This window comes from Meleagris gallopavo, chromosome 1, assembly GCF_000146605.3.
Source record: "Meleagris gallopavo isolate NT-WF06-2002-E0010 breed Aviagen turkey brand Nicholas breeding stock chromosome 1, Turkey_5.1, whole genome shotgun sequence".
NCBI classification, from domain to species: domain Eukaryota; kingdom Metazoa; phylum Chordata; class Aves; order Galliformes; family Phasianidae; genus Meleagris; species Meleagris gallopavo.
Genome location: NC_015011.2, coordinates 107,073,719 through 107,094,440, shown reverse-complemented (window position 1 = coordinate 107,094,440; position 20,722 = coordinate 107,073,719). Strand labels below are relative to the sequence as shown.

At 41.6% G+C, this 20,722-nt stretch overlaps 2 protein-coding genes across 2 annotated transcripts in view; one reads left to right on the top strand and one right to left on the bottom strand.

Annotated features, from left to right (window-relative positions):
* Positions 1–9,320, top strand: part of LOC100540365 (amine oxidase [flavin-containing] A-like) — a 45,481-nt gene extending 36,161 nt beyond the window's left edge. The window contains exons 9-15 of the mRNA XM_010724032.2: positions 643–739; positions 2,282–2,335; positions 3,556–3,613; positions 4,011–4,108; positions 5,485–5,596; positions 7,052–7,114; positions 7,956–9,320. Coding sequence (XP_010722334.1) covers positions 643–739; positions 2,282–2,335; positions 3,556–3,613; positions 4,011–4,108; positions 5,485–5,596; positions 7,052–7,114; positions 7,956–8,111 — 638 coding nt within the window. The 3' untranslated portion in view covers positions 8,112–9,320. The remainder of the gene's footprint in view (positions 1–642; positions 740–2,281; positions 2,336–3,555; positions 3,614–4,010; positions 4,109–5,484; positions 5,597–7,051; positions 7,115–7,955) is intronic.
* A 6,508-nt stretch (positions 9,321–15,828) lies between these two features.
* The window catches only part of LOC100540209 (amine oxidase [flavin-containing] B-like), a 51,934-nt gene continuing 47,040 nt past the window's right edge, over positions 15,829–20,722 (bottom strand). Inside the window, exon 15 of the mRNA XM_010724021.2 lies at positions 15,829–20,440. Within this exon, the coding sequence (XP_010722323.1) occupies positions 20,285–20,440 (156 nt within the window). The 3' untranslated portion in view covers positions 15,829–20,284. The remainder of the gene's footprint in view (positions 20,441–20,722) is intronic.

Here is a 20,722-nt window from a genome sequence, read left to right as displayed (position 1 = left end):
TTTCTCAATTGAAAGAATATTATTTTGCATGTTTCAAGACATAAACCATTAATTGAATGGGAATAAAAAGAAATGTAAGCAGGTTTATACATTGCCATCTATTTTCTGCATGGTCATCTGAAACACATCGGTCGGAATGGGGATGTGATACTTGATTAGATTGACCATTACTGTTACTGGACTCCATTCCCAATGGTCTTATCAGCAAAATCAATATGGAGTGCACATTTGTGCCTATGGTGACCAGATGTAATTACAGTGAGATTTCTTGCTGCTCTTGTTTTGACTGAAGATGCTCATGGAATGAACCATCATAGTTCTTGCTAGACAGATTTTTTTAATGCTTATTGTGCCCAATATAGAAAGCCAAAGGCACCTACAGCAAGCCACAAAAATTCCTGCTAAGTAGTAACAGAAATTAAATGTGACTTTCATAAGTCTGTGTAGAAAATTTTCCAGGGTCAGGTGGAAAAGAGAAGGAGAAACTGTTGTAAGAATGCTTCAGACTTGTAGATCTTATTGGTGACTGAGGAACTACTGTACAATTATTTTACTGATAGTTTCCCCTGTTCACTGCTGTCAGAAGTGGTGATCATCACTGAGTCTTTCTGACAATCATTTTGTTTTCCTTTCTCCCCTTAGGTTGCTGTGCTTCTCTCTTCATTGATGATGAAGAATGTCCAATTGGAATTACCTTGGATGACACGAAACCTGATGGATCTTTTCCTGCCATTATGGGGTTAGGAGCTTCTAGCACGTGTATTTCTTTTGTATAAGGAAGCCAGAGAAAGAGGAAGAGATGGGAATGAGATTCAAATCAGTTGTGCCCACTCCCACATCATTCATATATAGAGGAGAATACTTCCTACATCTCCCTTGTGCCCCTCTAGCCTATGTAAGCTTTTATGTGGGGAAAAAAAAAACCAACAAACTGCTACAAATATCCCCATACAGAGACAGTTGTGGGGAAAGAGATGCTGAATTAATCTTTGCTCATTTTAAGCAATCAGATAGTGTTTTGCTGCTGAGTAGATTTAGAAATAAATCCTTTACTTATCTAGTTTTGTGAGCTAGTATTCTGCTCACGTTGGACCTTGTATTTAGCACCTGGACCAAAATGAAAATGCAATTATTCAAGACATCATCGTTTGCCTCCTTTCCCCATCAGACTGAGGAGGGACGAAGGGCATTGGCTTGTGGTTAAGTTCGGCAGCAGCTGTTCAGTGAGGAAATGAGCATTCTGAAGAAACTGCCAAGTAGAGGAGCTGTAGTTTAGACGAACAGATGAGAAAATATGTAGCAGCATTTATTGGCTTTTAAAATAAGGTTAAGCTAATATGAACAAACAATTTTTACAAATATTTCCACTGTAATCTGAGGAGAAACTTCCCCCCCTGCCCCGCCCAAAAAGCCAATATAAATGTCAGGCAACTAAATGTGAAATATTTGGCAAGACAGCTTGCCAGTTCTAGAACTGCACGTGTTTATGGGCATATTCAAAGCTTAACAATTTCTGTCCTGAGAGCAGTAAACCTCCTCCACACCTCAAAAGGCAAATGATTTCATGCTTCCTTCTTGTGGACTTCTCTGTTCAACTTTGGTGTAGAAACCTACTTCATCTCCTGCAAATCTCCACTGAAGTCAGAGAAACTAACCACCAAATCTGTTTCTTTCAAGTTGAGAGAATATCAGTCCCAATTCTTACAAAATTGGCCATGATCCTGTCAGAGCAGCAAGCACTTAACAGGGCCAGTCAGCAGTGGCAGTGGTATGGCAAACTGCCTGTAAGGCATCAAAATCACGAGAAAACTTAGTCTGAGACTTTTTGGATGAGAACTAAATGTAAGAAGGGAGCTGGTGCAAGCTGGCTTGTTAAATGCTGTCATTTCTCTCTGCTCAGTTTGCGGATATCTTTGCTCTCCTGAATCAGTGGGGATGAAGAGCTCATTCCAGACGAGAATGAGACCAGCGTTGGCAGCTTTGCAAACACGCCTACAATCTGCAGCTTTCTCAGCTGGTAGCTGCCGGGCAGTCCTTTCTGCATGCCCCCTGGGAACACTTGCCCTCCATTCAATTAACTCCGCAGGGTATCCCACATAGGCCTTTCACCCCTGTGACCTGTAATTACTAAGTGATGTCATACAGTGAAAAGCTCTCAAGCCCATTACATACCATTAGAATGCTTGACCCATCTTTTTTTAGAGTCATTTCAAGCAAAAACTTACAAATCAGCTGGAGTGCTGACACTGTGATATTTATATGCCATATTTTTCTTTTTCAGTTTCATCCTTACCAGAAAGGCTGTTAAACTGGCCAGCCTCAGTAAGGAGGAGAGGTAAGAGTTCAGAAATAGTAAATACTTCAGATATGGGCTACTTCTTGGAGAGACTTCATTGCGACCTTCCAGTACTTGAAGGGAGCTTACAAGCAGGAGGAGGGACCAACTTTTTACACCATCTGGTAGTGATAGGATGAGGGGTAATGGCTTTAAACTAAAAGAGGGGAGATTTGGGCTAGATATTGGGGAAATTCTTTCCTCAGAGGGCGGTGAGGCGCTGACACAGCTGCTCAGAGAAGCTGTGGTGCCCCATCCCTCGAGGCGCTCAAGGCCAGGTTGGATGGGGCTCTGGGCAGCCTGAGCTGGGGGGAGGCAGCCCTGCCCACGGCAGGTGTTGGGGTGGGTGGGCTTTGAGGTCCCCTCTAGCTCAAACCATTCTGTGATTCTATAATATGATTCTATGATGCTTCTCCACAGAAGTGTACGTGGTTTGTGCCTGCATGTGTATATACACACTTGATCAGTGCAATTGCCAATGCTGGAAACTGCAGTGAAGGTTTAGCTTTTAGGTCTAGACAGGAACGCTGATATCATCCAATTGTGGATATTTCTGAGTTTCCACATCCTGCTCTTCCATATTTCTCAGACTGCATCCCCACTTAGTAATGTTTCACCCCAGGGGTAAATGCAGCTCTGATGTACAAAGTTTTGCTTATCCTTCACATTTAGATTGTGCGCCAGAAGTTTTAAACCTCCGTGTTTACAACAGTATGATTTCTTCATTAGTCTCTGAAGTGAACACAATATGTTCTAAATGCGATTTTAGTATACGTGCAAAAAAAGAGGAATTCTGCTTAGGAATGTGAGTAGTACACTCCAGCTCATATTTTGTTCTCAGCTATGGTAGATCTGTAAGGATTTCATTGATTTATATTACGTCTCTTCTGGTCTTACACCAGTGAACATGAGAACAAATTGTCTCTGCATCCTAGAATAAGTGTACCAAGATTTATTTTTTATAGTACTTTGCCAAAATTGGCCTTCATTTTCCATTCCAGGGTCCACTTTGGATGTCACATTTATGCATCAGCATTTGAATATGCACACTAAGATAAGAACTGGAAATCAGACTTAAAAGCAAAGCAAAATCCAGCTTTCTTTCCAGTGTATTGCAATGTGTACAATTTTTTTATTTTTTTTTTAATAACAAGAGCAATAGCTGAGAGGTTTTTATCTCCCCCTTTTCTTTTCCCAAATGCTTTTATTTTCATATATAGGAGGAAGAAAATCTGTGAGTCATATGCCAAGGCAATGCAGATGGAAGAGGCTTTACATGTAAGAAATTAGAACCCATTTTCACCTTCGTTGTAGAGTAATGTTGCTATTTTGTTCTGGAGGATGAAGTCAAAATTCCTGGTACCCCAAATTCTGTGTTGTGCCATAGAATGTACAATGCCAAGGGGAGGGCAGGAAAAAAAGACCTGGCAATCTCATTCTTTGCAAGAATGAGGAAGAGTGCGGTTTGATTAGCTCTATCATTTCCACACAGGAAACTACTGCTTCTCTAAAGATGCAAATGTTTGTTGTGTGTACGTGGATAGCATTAATCAGATGACATGACATGGCATCCTTAACCTGTTCTTTTGCCTTCTTCAAAGAAAACTTGTTTTTTATTTTTATTTCCAATTTCTTTGCCACTGTTTCACTGTCTAATGTTTGGTAATACTTACAGCCAGTGCATTATGAAGAGAAGAACTGGACTATGGAGCAGTATTCAGGGGGCTGTTACACAGCCTACTTCCCACCTGGCATAATGTATTCATATGGAAGGTAAAACAGAATACTTTTGTAGCTCATGTACAGTGATCTATTTTATGCAAAAAACTTAGGGCATATTTAGCACAGTGGGAGACTTCCAACCCTCTTTGCATTCCCTTACATGCCAGCTAATGAGTCTTGCTTTTGACTTTTAATAAGAGCCAAGTTTCTCTTGTGATTTTCAAGGCAACAAAACAGTCACGAAAAGACCTGCCGGAGCTATAAAACCTCTCCACAGTAGTCTAGTTGCAGTATCGACCTCTGTGCACTATTTGCCTATTTGCATTATAATTTGTAGTGCTTTCTAAGGCCTCGAGAGCATGAGGCCTCCTCCTTAGACAGAGGAGGAGTCTCCGCTGACTGCTGGTGGAACATCGAGTTCTAGCAGAGCCTGTTGAGTTGCATCACCAGGAAAAGACACAAAACCCTTACAGAAAAACTCATTCTCTCTTCCCATTCAGCAAAGCCTGCAGTACTCTCCCCACACAGACCTGCTGTATTCATAAAGGGTCATAGTAGATAACAGCGATTAACGTTTGGTGTATCACTGAAAAGCCTATGGAAAGCACAATTCAGCACCTATTAGAAACAACCAGGCAAATTGCATATTCATTACCAAGCACCAAACGACAGTGTGGGCTCTTACATGTTTTCCTCAAACTGACTGTCCGTTGTGGAGCTATACCTGACCTCTGTCCAAGATGTGAGTAGGAAGGAGTCATCCCATACACAGACTCTTCTGTAACAATTTATCTGAACGCTTTGTGTTCAGATGTAGCAGTGGCTGAGGTCTCTTATCCACAGTTGGATGGGAAAGGGAGTTCATTCCCTTTATCTGGCTTGAGCAAGATGCTTGTGCAGCTTTGCATGGCTGATAAGCTGGCTTATGCCTCTGTTCAGGGTCAGATGCAACTCACTGAATGCAGAGGCCTCCAGCAGCCAGCCTCTTTTGGCAAGCAACCAGGCAAGTCCAACCCCCAAAGAGTAGCTGATATTGGTGACCCACCACAGCAAAAACATAATTCACACCCCATTGTAATAGCAGGATAACAGCAAAGCTGTCACGAACCTGCCAGCTGCACTATATTTTGGGAGGCCATTAAGATTATTTCTTATCCTAGCATTAAAATAAGGCTGATATTATTTTGCACAGAAGCTGGGCGTACTGATTTATGCATTGGTTTTTCTCTCTCAGCTCTTGAGCGTTGTTTACAGAAACAAGTTGGTGGTCCTGCAGGAACAGCTTATTGCACCATGCCTCCCAGCCCTGCTCTGCAGGAATGATGGAGAAACAAAGTTGAATGCTTCATCAAAGCCAACAAATTGCTTTTAGAAGGATCATCGCCTTCTTATGACTTGTCATCTGACATTCTCCATTTGTTTTGAAGGATCATTCGCCAGCCCGTTGACAGAATCTACTTCGCTGGCACAGAGACAGCTACCCAATGGAGCGGGTACATGGAGGGGGCTGTACAGGCAGGAGAGAGAGCAGCCAGAGAGGTACAGCCACTGGTTTGCTTTGGTCATCTCTTTTAAAGGCTAAAAAGGATTAGCTTGGAGAGGTCTGACTTGGTGCCTCACACACTGTGATTGTGCTGAGGTTGGTGGGGAAGAATCAGATAATCCTAGAAAAGAAAGTGAAACAAAGGCTTTAAAAATAAAAATAAAAAAAGCCAAAACAACACTTTTTGAACTTAATTATTGAATATAGTGTAACAATCTGAACATTACACAGCATGTTGCCACACCAGAGATTTAAACCAAAGTTCATGCTGTATACCCCATGCCTAGAAAAACAAACCCTCCAACCTGTTAAGGCCCTTAGATATACCACCATACTTTCTATCTAATTAATCGTGGTATGCTTTGCAATCAGTTTCAGTCATCAGAAATGCTTGCAGTTATTTCCTATGAAACAATCTGGAAATCTGAGCATTTTTCTGATTTTTGATTCATCCTTTCTTCTTCTCCTTTCACCAGAGAGAACAGTGAGCTTGGCTTTATGAATTCCATAATGGGTGCCTCTGATAATGTTTAAATCTCCTCAGAATGACACACATTGGGCTAGGTTCCCAGTAGGTAAAATCTCTATAACTGTCTGGAAAGAGGGAAAAAATGCACATTAAAGGATATGTATTACAGTTACAGCTGCTATGTGGTAGAGACACAGTTCTGTTAAATAATGGAAAATCAACCCCTTGTTTCCCTTTGACAGTGTCACATTCACCTTATAATCTTCATTATGTGCTTGAGTCTCCTCATTTCTCATTTCTCTTCTCCATGCCTGAGTAGCTGTTATAACAACAGTTAGCTCTCTCTTCTGGAGACATTCACTCACCCGCAAGAGCCTCCATGATTGTTAAAATCAATTTGTTGTAAAAAAAAAAAAGATCCGTGATGAACTTCATAATACCTGAGTGTAGCCAAGAGGTAACTTCATAATGGTGCACTTTGAAAGCCCCAGACTTGAATCTCTCATTTTCCTCATTTGTGATTCAAGAAGCATCATTCCCAGCAGCCTTTCAGTCCCGAGTTCGTGGCACTATGCTATTTCTCAAGCTGCCGTGTGAGAAAGCACTCGTAGTCAGAAACAGAAGAACAAAGCCAAAACACAACATCTGGGAAAACTATAGGTCTTTCGGATTGGCCTACTTCTTGCAGATGGTACAAGAGACTCTGTGGAACTTTCCTTTCATCCTTAAGACATTGGTAGACACATAACCATTTGATGACTAACTATCCTGTTTTTACACAAACTATCAAAACTGCCTCTTTCTCTCATTACTGATATAAACAGAGAAATCACTATTTGTTTTCTGGTTCAATCACTATTCAGTTTTCTGGTCACAATTTTGCTTTTTATCAGTGTCATCTTGCTCTGTTTTCCTGAAACAGAAAGTAGTTGGTGTGCTTTTTTCATTTTTCTCATGTGGTACCAATGTTTATCTTTTCTAGATATTATATCATATGGGGAAGATCCCCAAGAATGAAATTTGGATGCCAGAGCCAGAGTCAAAGGTAAGCCTGACTTTCTTGTCATAATCAGAGAATTCAGCCCCTTGATCGATCTGCAGGCTCTCTGTTGGTGGCTCCTCTGCTAGGTTTTAATTCACAGAATCACAGAGTCATGGAATGGCCCAGGTTGGAAGCGACCTCAAGGTTCATGAATCTCCAACCACTCCACCATGGGCAGGGCCAACAACCTCCACAATTAATACTAGACAAAGCTGCCCAGGGCCCCGTCTGGGCCCACAATCTGGCCTTAAACATCTCCAGGGATGGGGCATCCACAATCTCTCCAGGCAACCTGTGCCAGCACTTCATCTCTCTCATAGTAAAGAACTTCTCCCTGACATCCAAACTAAATCTGCTCTCCTTCCCTTACTTCACATGCTGATGGTATCCATTTATTCAACTTGTCCAAGGAATATCATTATCCCCTTGTAAAAGATGGGCAACCAAGACCCATAGATAGCTCTACCTTCGCTGTCCTGTGGCCACATGGTTCAACAGATCTTTTTCAAAACCCTGACCCACCCCCACCTTATTTGGTCCTCAGGAAAAACTTGTGATATCCCTTGCCTAGTGGGGAGCATCCCTGTGCAAGGATGGCATGCAAATTTGCAAAGCTTTCCATATTTTTTTTCTAGTGTAGTCATTATCCTTGGAGATTTTCAAGAAAAGTGTAGATATGGACAGAGTGACAAGATTTAGTGGGATGATAGTGATGAATTGATGGTTGGACTTGATGATCAGAGTGTTTTTTCCAATCTTAATGATTCTATGATTCTATGATTTGATGTGTCCCCTTGCACAGTGAGGGAGAGCCTATGGTCATACAAATTTCTCTCTCCTCCAGGATGTTCCATCCCGACCATTCATCACCACCTTCTGGGAAAGGAACCTGCCATCTGCGCCAGGACTGCTCTGTCTACTTGGGTCTACTGTGCTCTTCACCTCTGTGGCTGCTGCAGTGCTGTTTGCCTCTAAAAAGGGACTGTTAATTCGAAACTAGTGCAAACTAAATGTCCAGCCAAATGGGCATACTTGCTCTTCTTCACTTTTATCAGGTGAGGGTTATTTTTGGAGAGAAGTGATATGGACGATTTGAAAGGGCAAGAGGTGTTCTCCTTGTGATTTTCTTTTTAAAACTGTAATTAATGCATTAAATCTACTGCAGTGGCTACCAGCAAAACAAAACTAAATCAACTGTGGGGGTATTTTTGAGAATTGCCTCTTCCTTGTCCATTTGTTTTGATTGGACGTCTTTATATCAATGTTGTATTCCTAATATAGGGAAGGCAAAGGAAAATCTTTCCCAAAACGTGAAGAGCTCTTGGAATATGCATTCATTTCCACTTGGTGCTTTATTTTTTGTCACATGAGTTAGTAAGTACCCTTACGTATTCACCTCAGTGGTTCAGAATATTGGAGGTTTCTTCTGTAGCATCCCTGCTGCGCAGCAGAAATTAGCATGCCAATCAGGCACAGAATTGTTAAATTAATTTCCAAAGGCATTTGATTAATTATTAATCATCACAATGTGAAACTTTACTATCAGCTCTATGGAAGAAGATAATTAGCATGAAGTGGATCGTTAAAGAGCGAGAGTAGAAGCACATGTAGACTTCATTCTGCCCACAGCTGAGCAAGTAGCAACACTGTGTGGCTGCAAAAGCCGTGCAGGGCAGTGAGCCTCACGCTTTACAATTCTACTATGGAGCAGCTCTCAGCTGCTTCCTGGCCCAAGTGCAATTGATCCATCCTGGCCACTGGCTGTTAATGTGGAGTGAAGTGAATTAGCAAAGCTGAAGCCCCTCTGACTTGCAGCACATGCTCGCTGTTATGTTCAGAATGTCAGCAGTTTCCTGGTTCCCTGTCAATTTGCTCTCCCTCGTATTGCTCATAATCTGTACTGCCTTCCTACAATAAGGAGAAATATATTTGGGGCTTGAATTACTGCCTTGTAAATTACAGTAATTGGATGCATCTGCCTGTTCCGTTCTTATTATGTACACGACACACTTAAAATAATCACTTTAGTGTTAACTGAAGTCTGGAATATAGGTTTCACAACATACTATCATTATGCAATCTTTTTGCTGTGAAATGTGAGCATTGTATGTGTCCAGGAACTCCATTGTCATTCAACATCAGTGAAACGTGCCTTTCAATAATCCTGAGACCTTGATAAGAAAATCTCTTCTATAAACTTTTCTTCATATTCTTTTTCTCGTGTTATTTTTGGTGAGTTTGTGGAAGGTGGTGTTTCTCTGCGTCTTTATTAAGTCACAGGGCTTATCATGTGCAGTAGCCACACATGGGAAACACCTACCAAGCAAGATGACTTCACTCCTCGCCGCCTTGTCCATCATATTCAAATGTCCTCTTACTTTTTTTTGGGGGGGGGGGGTGGGAGAGGGAGGGGTAAGAGTTGGGGCAAAAGCTTTGCAGACCCCATAATTTATGTGGACGAATCTTAGCCCAGGTGCTGGTGGGCTCAACAGAAGCCCTCCGCAGAGGGAAGGGGTTGCTTGGTGGCCCCTTGTCATCATGTCCCTTTTCTGATTGGTGACAGTGTTGAGCACAACACCCATTCCAAAATACTCACCCACACTTGTATTTATGGTGGTTAGAGCCAGTCGCTTTGTTGCTGATTCAAAACTTCTGAATTGCAGCCATAAACAGCCTCTTTGCATATGTTCAAAGGAGACCCAGAGTAATCTGCCGTATACCTGTGAGCCAACACCATTCAACTTCACCTTTCACCTCACTTGTGCACGTTTCCATTGCAATTTGCTTGTGTTTTGAAGAGCAAGGGCAAAACACCTGAACTAGTGGAAGAGGGGGCATGTTGCTCACTGCTTGGGGAAGGGGCACATCTCACTGCAAGTGGGAGCAACAATCAGAACAAAGGAGGGTGATTAAAAGCAGCATTTCTGAAATTTGTGTGGCTCCCAGACACTGTGCTTCTACAGGAGAGGGCAGTGTTTGTGACTGTCAGAAGTCACCAAACAGTTTCCATTCTGCTTCTATGCCTCTTTTGACTATCAGAACAATTGCCCAGTTTAAACATTAAATGTCTGGCTTAAATATTAAACATCCAGGCATCTTAAACCAGTTTTGAAAGAGTATGGGGCAGAGTTTATTACCACTGACAGCTCTCAAAGAAACAAGCTGCTGCCATCATGAAAAAGGCTGAAACAGTGGGAACAACTCTTTCCACTAGAAACAGAACAGAGTCCTCACCAGGCCACAGGGTGGAAAAGCCTTTGTTTTGCTCCATCGGAGCTTGGGGTCCAGCTTCATGGACCATAGTTGGAGAGTCCTGCAACCCCTAGCAGAAGTAGGGGATGCTCTGTTTTCTCAAAGTGAGGGGTGAAGTGGGAGAGGTGGGTACCAATGAGGTGGCCAAGGCCCACACTAAGTCCATCAGCATCTCGATGGGAACTGAACTGCATTTACAATTTTCTAAGGGCAGGTGTAGGCAGCATCCTTCTATCTGTGCTCCCTGTACTGGGCTAGGAGGAGGTCTGACCGGGTTCCAGGATGCTAATGGCAGAACATCCAATCTTAGAGACCACGCTGAGCAAACAAATGGTTGCAGCCTTCAGTGTGGTCCCGTTAGTGATCATTCATCAGCAATACTTCCCAGTCCATGTTTGATCCAACCTCCAGTTTCATGCTGTTTTATCTCCTTTTTTCCAGGACCAAGCATACCTCCAACCATAGGCACAAATTAGCATCACATACTTGAACAACAATACCACACAGAGGGATGTACTAGTTAACTTGTCACAACGTGTAGGTTTCTCCCCTGTTGGTGCCCATGTGCTATTGATCAGGTATGCTGCCTAACAGCATGTGCTTTTCTCTGGCAAGAAATCATACCATGGGCAAGCTGGATCCTGGTTTTATGTTCTTTATACAGAGTACAGCTCTCATTTCTTAACAGAAGCACCAACAAATAGAAAAATGGACAAATCAGTGACTCCATTGCTATGGAAAAAAACGTGGTTGGGTATCCTCTTTTACTTCTAGACTTTTTCACAGAGACGTTTAAAACAACCACTTTTGCTTTGTAAATGTTCCCTGCTTAGTTGCTTCCTACAAGCACACAGAAAGCAAATTTAACCTTGGTGAAAACCCAGAAAGGGAAATTAAATGTGTGCATTGACAGTGAACTGCAACTTTTTCTTTGCCTGCTGAGCTCCCATACTTGGCAATCAATGTTTCATTTCCAGTTTCATTTGCTGTTCTGCTCTTTATTTGTAGCGCTTGGCTTCTGAGTTTCTGTTCTCTGTCTGTGTGTTTCTCTTTAAATTTTTTTTTGCCCTATCCTATGTAGCAGAGAGAGAATAACCTGGGATACATAGTAGTAGCAGGGAATCATAGAATCATAGAATTATAGAATGGCTTAAGTGGGAAGGGAACTTAAACCCCATCCAATTCCAACCCCTCTAAGCCATAAGCTTCTCTGGGCAGCCTATGCCAGGGCCCCACTGCCCTCTGGGTAAAGAATTTCCTCCTAACATCTGACCTAAATCTCCCCTTTTTTAGTTGAAAGCCATTCTCTCGTCCTATTACTGTTAGACCATGTAAAAAATCAGCCCCCTCCTGGTTATTTTCTTTGGAAAAAGAAGTTTCCCAAGAATGAGCACATTTCTCATTAAAGGAAAAAGCTCCACTGCTATTCACAGTGAAAAAAGATAGCTACTTCGCCATCTGGGACTGAAAATGAAAGAAAAGATGTAAATATTACTTTTGCTAGGATTTTAACTTCTATGGCCACACCACTCACTTGAAAACTCAGTTATAGCCTGAGCACCATCTTTTTCATCTAAATATGAGGTAAGTTCAGCCTGACTGAGGTTAGAATATGTGGGAAACAACTCCTCATACACAGCAGCTTCTGACAGCAGTGCCCAAGCCTATGGCTGCCCTCTGTACAACAGTACAGCATAATGGAGATTGGCACTGAAGTAAAGGCTGCCATCTTCTGGCTGCATGATTTTATCATCTCAGAAAAAAGCTGAACACTTGGACTTGCACAAAGGTCCCTGGGTTTTTCTGTACTGGTTTCTTAACAGTTCTGATGGGTAACCAAAATATATATAATTCCAGAATCAAAACACTGAAACAAGTCTCCAGCTTCAAAACTTCTCCAAAAGGGACAGCTTAAGTCTTGGCTGATGCTTGGCAGCATGACGAGCCTGGAATAAAAATGTGTGCATAGACCTCAATGTTCCTGAACACCTCCCTCCTCTGAAAAAGGATTTCTGTGAGGCATTTTGCTTTATCAAGATTGATAAATCTCTCTACAGTGACCTGTATGGAGGTTGTAGTGAAGTGGGGGGCTAGCCTCTTCTTCCAAGTAAAAGTGGTAAGATGAGAGGTAATGGTCTCAAATTGCACAAGGGAGAGTCCAGGAGGGATGTTAGGAAACATTTCTTCTCTGAAAGAGCGGTGAGGCAGTGGCACAGGCTGCCCAGGGAGGTGGTGGAGTCACCATCCCTGGAGGTGTTCAAGAGCCGTGTGGATGTGGCACTGAGGGACGTGGGCAATGGGCATGGTGTGATGGATTGGTGGTGGATCTTAGAGGTCTTTTCCAACCCTTGATTCTATTATTCTATAGAAGCATTAATTCAAATATACTGTCTCCAAGAAAGCACTCTGGCCAACCTCCAGCTCATAAAGAAATGATTAGAAAATAACAGACTTTTTAATTTAGTTTAATATTCTCATTCCATTTGGGGCTGAACATGCTGAAGTAACATATCTCCTTAATTTTGATTAGGTACAAGCACACATTTCGATTGTTTCAGATAATGACTGCACAGCCCGATGGAACTCAGCTCTGGAATAGTAGTTTCCACATCTGAAATTATAATGTAATTTCTGTTAAATGCAACACTGCTGTGCAAAGTGTTTTCTTACAACCTGGAGCATATGCAAAATAGTTAGTAAGCAGCCTGAGAGCTGACAAGGATGCCTCAATGCATTACTAATGCCCTTTCCTCCCCTCCTTCCCACCTAACCATTAGAGCATATACAAATGCGGGGTTGAATGCCTTGAGATGGTATTGCAGGAGCAGACTGAGCTGTTTGACAAACCCAACAAGCCAAAGGTCAGTGATTCTGCTGGATACTGCTTTATAGAATCATGGAATCATTTGAGTTGGAAGGAACCTTTAAAAGCCATCTGGTCCAACTCCCCTAGAATGAACAAGGATACCTATGGCTACATCAGGTTGCTCTGTGCCTGGTTCAGTCTGATTTTTAATGTCTCCAGGGATAGGGCATTCATCACCTCCCTGAGCAACCTGTGCCAGTGCTTCACCACCCTCACTGTAAAAAACTTCTTCCTTTTATCCAGTCTAAATCTCCCCTGTTCTACTTTGAAACTACTTCCCCTTGTACTATCACAACATGCCCTGCTAGAGAGTCTGTCCCCTTCTTTCTTACAGCCCCCTTTAGATACTGAAAGGCTGCTCTCAGGTCTCCCAGAAGCCTTTTCTTCTTCAGGATGAACAGCCCCAGGTCTCTCAGAGGTGTTCCATCCCTTGGATCATTTTTATGGCTCTCCTCTGGATGCACTTCAACAAGTCCATGTCTCTCTTGTACTGAGGACTCCCCATCTAGACGCAGTACTCCAGGTGAGGTCTTGCCAGTCCAAGGCAGAAAGGCAGGATCACCTCCCTCACTCTGCTGGCCACACCTCTTTGGATGCAGCCCAGCATATGGTTGGCCTTCTGTGCTGCAAGGGCACATTGCTGGCTTATGTTCCACCTGCCATCCACCAGTTTACCCCTCGAGTACTTTTTGTCAGGGCTGTGCTCCATCCTTACATTCCCCAGCTTGAATGCTTCATCAAGTCTCTGCTGTTCTACAGAAATGGAATCGATTAGACTCTACAAAGATACAATTGGCTTTCAATGACATTGCATCCATATGCAGATGAGACTGGGCTGTATGACTCTGTCCTACTTGCCATAGGTCAGGTAAACAGATCACTTGAAGATGGATGAGACTTCTTCCCTTGCAATGCTGGGGTCTGGAGTCTACAGAACTGGCTGATGCCAGATGAAATGGAGCTGTATATGTGGCAATTATTTCACTAGAGCCTTTCCACTACTGGATGAATATAAAAATTCCAAACAGAAAACTGTTGCTTACCAAAATCCGAACCTGAGTGAAAGTTTAATAGCCCATCACTTCTAAAGCAGAAGAGGTTTCCATCACGTATGTGAAAGCACAGCAAGGCTAATTTTGATCTACAATGGATGTAAGAGCGGAAAACAATTTTGCTTGCCCCTTTTGGCAATGCAAGAATGGAAAAGCAGCGATGCGCCAGCACAGCACTGGGTAAGAACCCAATGGACAAGACCTTTAATGCGTATTTTGCAATTTATCACAGTTATTTAAAATTCTTTTTTGAGATTTTTCTAGCTCAGCTTCAGAATATATTATTGCTGCCGTCCATATAAATCAAGCAAATGAACATCAGCTTGCAAGCCCTCTTACACAGTTGTATTTTTGTACAGCTTAACTTAGCACTCAGCTGCTCACTGACTGCTTTTCCAGCAAGCACCACAAGTACCAAAACTTACTAGAATATCATGACTTTGTTTTCCTTTCCAATGACCACAAAATCATTGCATAACCTTTCTGTGTAAAGGACAGCCATGTGCTAATATCCTGTATGTGTAGCTACTTCTTAGCACACAGTGCATTAAATTGCATCACGGAAGATTTACAGGACCCACAGTATGCCTGTTTGCATTTCTCCAAGGCTAAATATCCCAACAAAGCAGTTTAGTGCCTAATTATCATCAGCATTCAGTGGGAGGTAGAAGCAGCCTCATTTTATATGCACAGCACATCTGTGCCATCTGCATGAGGTTGGTTGGTGACAGTCTCAGGAAAACCTCTGGCCTTCTGACTCAGCATCTGGAGGTGAGACAAGTTGCCCTCAGGTGTCTGAGTGGCACCAGACAACAATTTCAGTGCCCAAATTGCTCTCTAGGTGGATAGTTATCACACGTTCATTGAAAATATCTAACTTTGCTGCTATTAAAGTCTTTGCAGAAGATATGAGACCTCCATAGGCCTCCTGCGGTCTGACACAGGCTGAGGCCTCACCCCACCAGGCTGTGATGCATTGCTGGTTCTGATACATTTCTTCAGGGATATATGCTTTTTAGTGTATACAGCGGATTAGTGGAGTATATTTGCTTTCACGGTATTTGTGTTCCTACATAACTTGCTTGTAATTCTGATGGTTCGGCCTACAGAAGCACTGCGTGCTTTCAATACGTTTCTCACATGGATGGTTAAGCTTTCTTCAGTACTCACAGACTACCTCTCTGTAGCACCGATACAGAGCTGCTAGATGAAATTATACCATTGTTTTAGCCTCTCTTTTCTTCCATTTATGTATTTATTTATTTGCATTTACACCACGCAGTATTTGGCATAAGGACTGCTTCTTCCCATGTTCAGATGGAGACACCCTAAATCCACCTGTAGCAATAAAAAATACTTCTGAACTGTGAGAGAGCTGGCTACCTATGTGCCAGGAAGAATTACAGCCAAATGTCATTCTCTTTCCTTACAGAGAAAAGTTAAAGATATCTCACATGAAATGTTATCTTACTAAGTAATACCCGCCATCACAGCCAAATCTACAGGGAGGTTCTGGGTCTGCAAAAGAAAAGTCTCAAACATTAATGTGACATGACGATATTTATTGATTCTAATTAAGGTTAAAAAAAAGGTTCACAGCTGTCAGATAAAAATATCTGCAGAGCCTACTGAAAAGGAAACTTAAGAAGGAAACCAAGGGAGACAGTCACCACAGAGGCACTTGAGAAAATGCTACAGTTATAAAAGGCACAGACTCATCACGCACACAGCATACATATTCCTGCAAAGCAAAGTCACTTTTTTTCCTTTTTTTCCAAAACGCAGAGGCAAGCATCACTTGACATCGACCTGCACATGGTCACAAGAGACACACTAGAAGCAGCAGTCTATGACAGAGCCTAAACAATTTCACTGTAGAGATGCTTTGAAAGCAAGTCTGCTTTGGCCATCTCATTTTTATCTCTATTTAAGAATGGATGGTTAGATCAAGGTGATCTTAAGGTGGAGAAGTGAGAGAGAATGTGAATCTATTTAAACACAGGTCAGGTTTATTCATGAGCATTTATAATCTGAAATTTAAGTGGGTTTGCTTCTTGCCTGAGAGCAGTGGCAGTTTTGTTGTCATTTAATTCTTAGTCCCTTTTGCATCCAATACTTCTGTAGCACACACAATTCCTTCTTCCGCAAAAACATTTTTCTTTCATGTCTCAAAAAAATAAAATAAAATCATAAATTCTGGACATATGTAAAATCTACCTAAAGGAGAAACAGTCAGTCCCACTGAGGAAAGAAGGAGATTTTAATAGAAACCCCTGGCTTCACCACCAGGTCTTGGGATCCAGTCATGGGACAGTGCTTAGACAGATACTTAAATGTGATTGATGTATTTGCCTTACTGACAGCAGATATGTTAATTGCAATCAAGATTTGCGTTGAGAAAAAAAATGTACCAGTTAAAGGAAAGACAAGGGCCTACCTCAAACCGCTCACTTCCTAGTTAGTATTGAACAGCCTGTACAATTAACTTCCCAGTACTTTGGTTAACACAGATTTTTATGCCACATCTTGATGTCCTGTGCAGTAAGCAGTTACTATTACAACAGTCGACAAGCAAGTAAGCCATTTTTTTTCTTTTTTTTTGGTAGCAAACTCTAAAGATCCTTAAAATATATACAATTACACAACTTAGTTTATAAGAGACAAATAGAGTTATTTCCACAGTTGTGCCTATAGTGCATCTTACTAAGCTGGTAAACTGTGGAACCTTCTTTATTAACAGATTTCTCATCAAACATGTTAACAAGTTAAGAATATAGCACAGCACTACCAGCTGCCTATTAAACCAGATGCTATCCCTCTCTTTGAGGGTTGGCACGAAAGAACTTTCAAGGGTAAGTTAGTGCTAACAGTTCCCTCTAGCCATGTGAAAGCAGCTTCATTCTTTACCCGTATTTGTCATCAATGAGTTTTCTTGTCACACTGACATACACAATGTGCCACATTCATTTTACGTGAAAGATGTTGAGGAAACAACAGCACGCACTTCTTATCACACAGTGGCAACAAGTTCCACAGCACATTAGGAAGACGTGGCTATGGAGAAGAGAGACCAGTCCTAATACTTTGGTAGTCTGGGAGGAAGAAATCAAAGACTTTGCTGTGCTAATACATATGCAGCAAAACAGACCTGCTGGCTCTGTAAGTATTGGCTAGAAACCTCAGGGGATCCAAACTTTCAATTTCATGTCAATCCATCTGAAATGCTTTGTGGTTTCTTTTGTTGGCGTTTTGATTTTTGCATTTGTGTTTCATTTTAAAACTAAGAATGAGAAAGTTTTATATCAATACATACTTTTTTTTTTAATGATCAATCTCATGAAAAGCTTTTGTTGCTGTATAATTCAGTTCAAACTACACCAAAAATTGTTTTTTCCTTGAGTTTTCTGCTCCTATTGCACAGAGCAATTTCTTGTTAGACTAGAAAAAAAAAAAGTGACAGATTCAGGAGAAAAAAAGAAAAATACACATTTTACACGTAAATAAAAGCAATTTGCCCTCATTAATCTCATAGATTTGCTCCCCTTTCCAGACACGCAAACTATTTCTAGGGCAGAAATAGAACTTGAACTCCAGCGCTGCAGTGAAATGATCTGCAAAGGTAGTGGTTCTTTATATGTTAAGTGTTTGTTCACTATACAATACTTAGAAATATTGGCCAAGACTTCAAGTACTCTTCCCAGATTTAGGTTCCCACACTTATTTTCAGCCCAATAACCATCTGAGTTGCAAAAGCTCTGAACTCATACAGCTCCCATTCTCTGGGTTTCTAATTCATTTCGTAAATAATTCACAAAGAAAGAAAGCCCATGCAGAAACACTCTGTGGTAGGCAAATGTCCTCGCCAATTAGTGCTCGGTGCAATACAATGAGGAAGGCTATAAGTACAGTGCTGCACTGTTCTTCTGACTTAAAGATCTTTATGTCTGAAAAGTTCCCCCATGTATTTTAAAAGGCTGTTATGAGGATATTCATTTGTAATAAAATCCAAGTTGCTGCTACAAGAAGATTTTTAACTGGCACATCAAGATAAAAAGAATGAAACCTAAGGGCCAGAAACCGATGCACCGCTCACAAATATTACAGCTTTATAGGTAGTTTGGTGGATTTCCATGGGACTATTTGGAGAGCAAAGTACTACTCAGCACAAGCAAGGACATCAGATGCTGGCCCAGAAAGTCTGCATGAGACTGATGGTAAATGTCCTCTACTGTCTGTTCATCCCCCTTTGCTGACTATATTATTATGCTTTATACTTCTCTTCACAGCTTTTTACTGAAATGCAATTGGACTTTTTTTTTTTTGGCAAATAAATTACCACTGATTGAAGGCAGAAGTGCAGCAAATGGACTCGGAAGAATTCCATCCAATTTTTCTCATGTACCGTGCCAAATCCTTTTCTTAATTATACTTCTGACTTCCTCTTTTGTCATGCACAGATGTTAAACAGTAGAAATACTGAGATGGCAGGTTGGCATCTAAAGTACTGCTGGGGTTGATGGGTTTGTTTCTCTTCTGGCTTTTTTTTCCACTTGTTTCTTGCCCTTCTTCCCCCTTTTCCTTCTGTTTCACGTTGTTTGAAAGGTATCAAGCTAGGAAGAGTAGAAGCACTAGTATGTGACTGTCTTACCCGTGATTCCCTTTGATCTTTTCATCATTTAGATCCCTGATTAGTCAACAGCAGCGCACAGTCAGTACAACACTGCACAGCAGGCAGAAGTGGAAGTGCTAATCACGTCAACATGGTTGTTAGGAGATACTGGAACTCTGAATCAGCTGAGCTGTGTTCAGCATGAAGCAGTGCTGAGGGACAGATAAGGGTATTATTTGTTATGGTAAAGCTACATTTCTGAACCCATTGTGCCTTACTAGGCAAGAGCTACCCTTAAGGTGTTCAAAGTAAAAATTTAAGCAGTTGAAAGAAAGGAAGGAGATAAGAAAAAGTGGTAAAAGTATTGTGTGGACAGCTGTACAGCTTTCAGGAATAAGCAGAAGTTAAGTAGTTCTCTTGCTATCTTGCAGTTCCCTTTAGGGAGCTGAAAAGGTAGGGGAGGCTTGGAGTCAGAAAGAGGTCAGATGGTGACAAAGGTTCAACATGCTTTGTCTGTATTATCACATTTAACCTAAGGCCCCTGATTCACACTCAGGCCCAACAGCCTGACCAGCCATGCTGCTCACTACATCGGGTGTTGTCTGGAGACTGTTGGTTTTCCAGGCCAAGAAGGTATGATCCTGGACAGGGAGGAACTCAGACACAGATAGGAAGCCTGAAATTCATCTTCATTGCAAGAGGCAGTAGAAACATTCTCCTTCAACTTACTGTAGGACAATGACACCATTGGAAATACTAACAACCCGAGGCCACGCTTGCATAGCTGGGATGAATGTATTTAGACCACCATTTGAAAAGGTAGCCTGACTTCTTGTTTAAGTACTACCTGGGCTCTGGACATTTGAGAGAGAAAAAAAAATCACTAAAAGGATTCTCACAAAAAAATTACATTAACTAATCAATTATTCTTTAAGCTATGGATTTCTTTTCTCAGTCTACCACAAAGGAGGGCAGAAGTGTTTTTTTGTTGTTTTTTTTTTCAACTAAAGATGGAAGTGCTAAGAAGACTCATAATTTGGGGCCTGGTTATGATATATGTGTAAAAATCACTGGAAATCTTATCAAAACAGGTGTTATCAAGGCATTTTGTCACCTGTGTTCTGAGATCTGGATGAAAATCTCAAGGTGATAATTCTTTGCAAGGTTTCCTAGAAATTCAAAAACAAAAAATTACTGCTAGAAGGAGGCCTGGATTCAAGGGGCTCTTTTTGAATATGAATCCCCTTCATTTACCCTCCCCTCTAGAGTCTTCTCTCTACTGTTTTCTCCTCTTCCCTAGTCCTGGCCTGTCTTTGAAGGCAGGGAAGTACATGCCAAAAAAACCTCAGAGAAAAAGAAAATTGTGAGTGTGAGGCTTTGCACTGACACATTTTTCAATTTCGAACCAGAAGTCCCCTTCTGTAGGCAAATAACCCTGCAGCAGCCACAGAGGTGAAGAAAGTGGAAAACCCAATCAGCTTTAGCAGTCCTGGTACAGATGGCAAGTTTCTCTCCCAAAAGGTGGTTGTGATGGGCAAAGCTGGAACATCCTGTGGAGAGAAAGCATCCATTACCAATATAACATCTCCATGGCAAGAGGCAGGATACATATAAAAAGATTCTTGAGCAGAAATAGAACTGGGCTGAAGCCATTCATGTTATTAAGAAGTACAGAGTATGGAAGTTTTCTACTCAGTTAAAAGGAATAGGAAGAGGCACATGAAAAAAGATTAATTGACCAGTTAGAAGTGCAATTTTTTCTGATCTGATGTTTCAGAGTTGTCAGATGGATGACTTCTCTTAGTTTCTCTTACTCTCCTGTTAGAGAAGAG